The sequence below is a fragment of the Parus major genome, chromosome Z (assembly GCF_001522545.3).
Source record: "Parus major isolate Abel chromosome Z, Parus_major1.1, whole genome shotgun sequence".
Lineage (NCBI taxonomy): Eukaryota > Metazoa > Chordata > Aves > Passeriformes > Paridae > Parus > Parus major.
The window spans coordinates 73,721,760-73,724,790 of record NC_031799.1 but is presented as its reverse complement, the minus strand read 5'-3'; the positions used below and the strand labels follow the sequence as shown (position 1 = coordinate 73,724,790).

The following is a 3,031-nucleotide window of genomic DNA, read 5'->3' as shown; positions in this document are numbered from 1 at the left end:
TGCTGGGGGGTCTGGGCAGGGCAGGGTGGCACTGGGTGATCCCTGGGGGTCCCTCCCAGTTCTGGGGATTCTATATTCTGTGATCTTTGCTCATGCTTTTACACTTTCAAAAAGTACTGGTTATCTGCTGTGCATAATCATGGATATTATATATCCAGTATGCTGGATGTTTTTACGTTAATCAGAGATAGTTTATACATATATATATAAAATACAGTTTTTTTCTATGCAAAGTTGAGCAAATTATTCTTGTGCACTACTTTAGCCACGTTCAATGTGAAGGTAGCACAGCATATCCCAAACTTTAGGCTGTGCATTAAAATGAATCACAAGGAGGTAACTGCCTTTCTACATTCTTACATTAACATTTTGTCTACAGAGTGTAGAGTGCAGTGGTAAAGAGCAGGTTGTTCTGCCCTGGTGTAGGCAGTGGGCACTGTTGGAGAGTTATTCACGTGTCTCATTGTGGTCTGTCAAAGCTGGAAGCTTTACCTGGACAGCACAAGGAACATTTGGAAGTGGCCAGAAGCCCATGTAAATGTTAAATTGCTGTCAGTGCAGTCTCCCACCCCTTTGGGGATCTCCTGCTGAACAGCTTCCTTGGTCTGGAGGGATTGGCAGGGAGAGAGCTCTGTCCTGCTGTAGAGTCCTTTTGTTGCCCAGCTGCATGCAGCATGTTGATGAAGACAGCTTTAAAGATGAATCTCATAAGGGGGATGGAAATGGGTACTCCTGTTGCTCTGATACTGCCAGAGTTCCAAAAACACAGCTCTGGCTTACTCTAAGTCCAGTACAACTGCACAGGTCTGTTTCCCAGGACATATTATTATGGTGATAGCTGTTCTCTATGACTGCTGTACATTTACAGGCTGGGGTTTTCACCTTCTTTGCCTGCTTTCAAAGTTGTTTGCTTTCAGAGTTTTTGTTTTCCAAAGTTTTTGTTTTTATTTAGCTTTATTTACATAATGCTTATGCTGCAGGCAGAGCTGTCATTCACATCAAATGCAGGATGTATTTTATCAGCTTGTTTTCCCTCATTTTGGAAGTAGTGTTTATCCCATTCCTTCTTTTATTCTTCTGATAAACGAACTCCACCATGGACTAATCTGCTTTCTAGTGCTCTTTGGCATCTTTATTGGATGGATTTTGATTATGTTTTGTTATTCAACAAGGATTATTTTCCCTAGGTCATAGAAAACCTACGAGTTCAAGTACCCTTGTTATGTGTGCATGTCACTGCATATTCTCCTGATTGAAAGTGCAGTTTTATCCAACATACTTGAAAACTGACAACTTGCTGGTTTTCACCAAGTTCTTTATTTATGAGCTTTTGTGTCATTGGTACAAGGCTTTCCCACTCCCTCAACTCCACCCAGAGGATAATTATTGCCGAGTTAATGGCAAAATCTCACGTTTCAGGAGCGGTACTGTTTGAAACAACCGTAAACCGAATTACGCACGATCGTCAGTGCTGGCATTTATTCTCTTTTAAAGCAGGGGTTCTGGAGTCTGTGTCAGTGGACAGGACCATTCCTGAGAGCAGCTCGGTGGTGGACACTGCAGAGCTGTCCCCGTGCAGGTCGCCCTCGACGCCGCGCCACCTCCGCTACCGGCAGCCGGGAGGTGAGAGCTGACGTCTCCTGGCTCTGCCAGACACTTGCTGAGCTTAATCACTGTACCTGTCATCTGTGCAGGACAGTAGAAAGCTGTAATAATCTTTGAATCATCTGGTTCTCTTGTATTTTTCTTGTTTCTCAGGTGTTAAAAATAAAAAAGCCGTTAAAATGTGAGGTGTGCCTGTTAAATTTCAGCGGCAATAATGAGGCATGGAAGCATGTTGAGACTTCAGGGTGATTCAGTGTTCTGAAATAGCTCAAGCAGGATGTGCCCAAGCTCAAGACTAATATTGAATCAGCCCTGTTCTCACAGAACTCTAAGGACTCTGGCATATTTTTTTTTTTCAGCTGATGAGGGGACATATTTTGGGCACCATCTGTAATCATGAAACAGACAACACCCATTGTTGTCAATGGGGAGTGACTGTGTCTGTTTCTTTGTGTAATACTGAACATTTACAGATGGTCTCACATTAATCATTCCAAACTTTGAAAAAGCTGCTCAATTGAAGAGGATAAAGAGAGCTCAGATAGTTCTCACGTGGCTCTTTGAAGTCAATAGCAGGGCTTTGAGCTGTGTCCATGAAGACTTAAAATGCTGCCAGCTCCTGCAGGCCAGGTTTCTGGGCAGGTGTTTCATACCTGGCACTAAAACAAAAGCAGAGCAGAGTCTTCTCACCTGGGTAATAAGTTTGCAGGGCACTCCAGGATTAAACCAATAGTATTTTTCTGTGACCGGGCACATTTATGGCAAAAAGGCAAGATTTGGGAGCTGGAAACTATGGGCAGTGTCATATTATCTGAGTCCTAGACAATGTTCAGAGCACTCCCTGTAGAGATAGTTTGACAAGATCTGCAAAATTCTGCTCATCCTGGGCAGTGGCCAGGGAAAATGTGTGATTCCAGTCATCAAAAGATGGAGAATATGCTTAATTCTCTGACATAATTTTTGGTTTAGGTTAATTTTCTATGTCATTGTTTTTCTGTATATCTCTCTCTCTCTCTTTTTTTTCCTCCCTCCTATTTGGTTAATATCTTGTTCCTCACCTTGGCAGTGTCTTAGACGTTTTTTCTATAGCAACATTAATTATACATATAATATATAAATGTGGAAACACAAACCATAAATACAATTATGATACTTCTATTGCCTTTCACAGAAAATCATCTGACAGCATTAATAAATGCAGTGTTCATGATTCACTGAGGGTTCTAAGTCTCGTTGCTGGTGGATAAAAAGTTTGTAGGAGTTAATTTTTCCCCATCTTTCCCCTTTACAGTGCAGACTGCTGACAACAGCCACTGCTCCGTGTCTCCTGCTTCTGCCTTTGCCATCGCCACAGCTGCAGCTGGGCACGGGAGCCCGCCAGGTGAGGGGGTGTGCCACACACAGGGGACACACACAGGGGACACAG

General features: G+C 43.0%; 1 protein-coding gene across 6 annotated transcripts in view; it reads left to right on the top strand.

The window, feature by feature from the left end:
- RASGRF2 (Ras protein specific guanine nucleotide releasing factor 2) overlaps positions 1–3,031 on the top strand; it is a 134,150-nt gene that overhangs the window by 83,116 nt on the left and 48,003 nt on the right. For 4 of the 6 annotated variants that reach the window (XM_015614913.3, XM_033520504.1, XM_015614912.3 and 1 more), the window contains exons 16-17: positions 1,495–1,623; positions 2,897–2,986. In XM_015614913.3, coding sequence (XP_015470399.1) covers positions 1,495–1,623; positions 2,897–2,986 — 219 coding nt within the window. The remainder of the gene's footprint in view (positions 1–1,494; positions 1,624–2,896; positions 2,987–3,031) is intronic. The other 2 variants (XM_015614914.3, XM_033520503.1) reach the window with 1 other exon arrangement.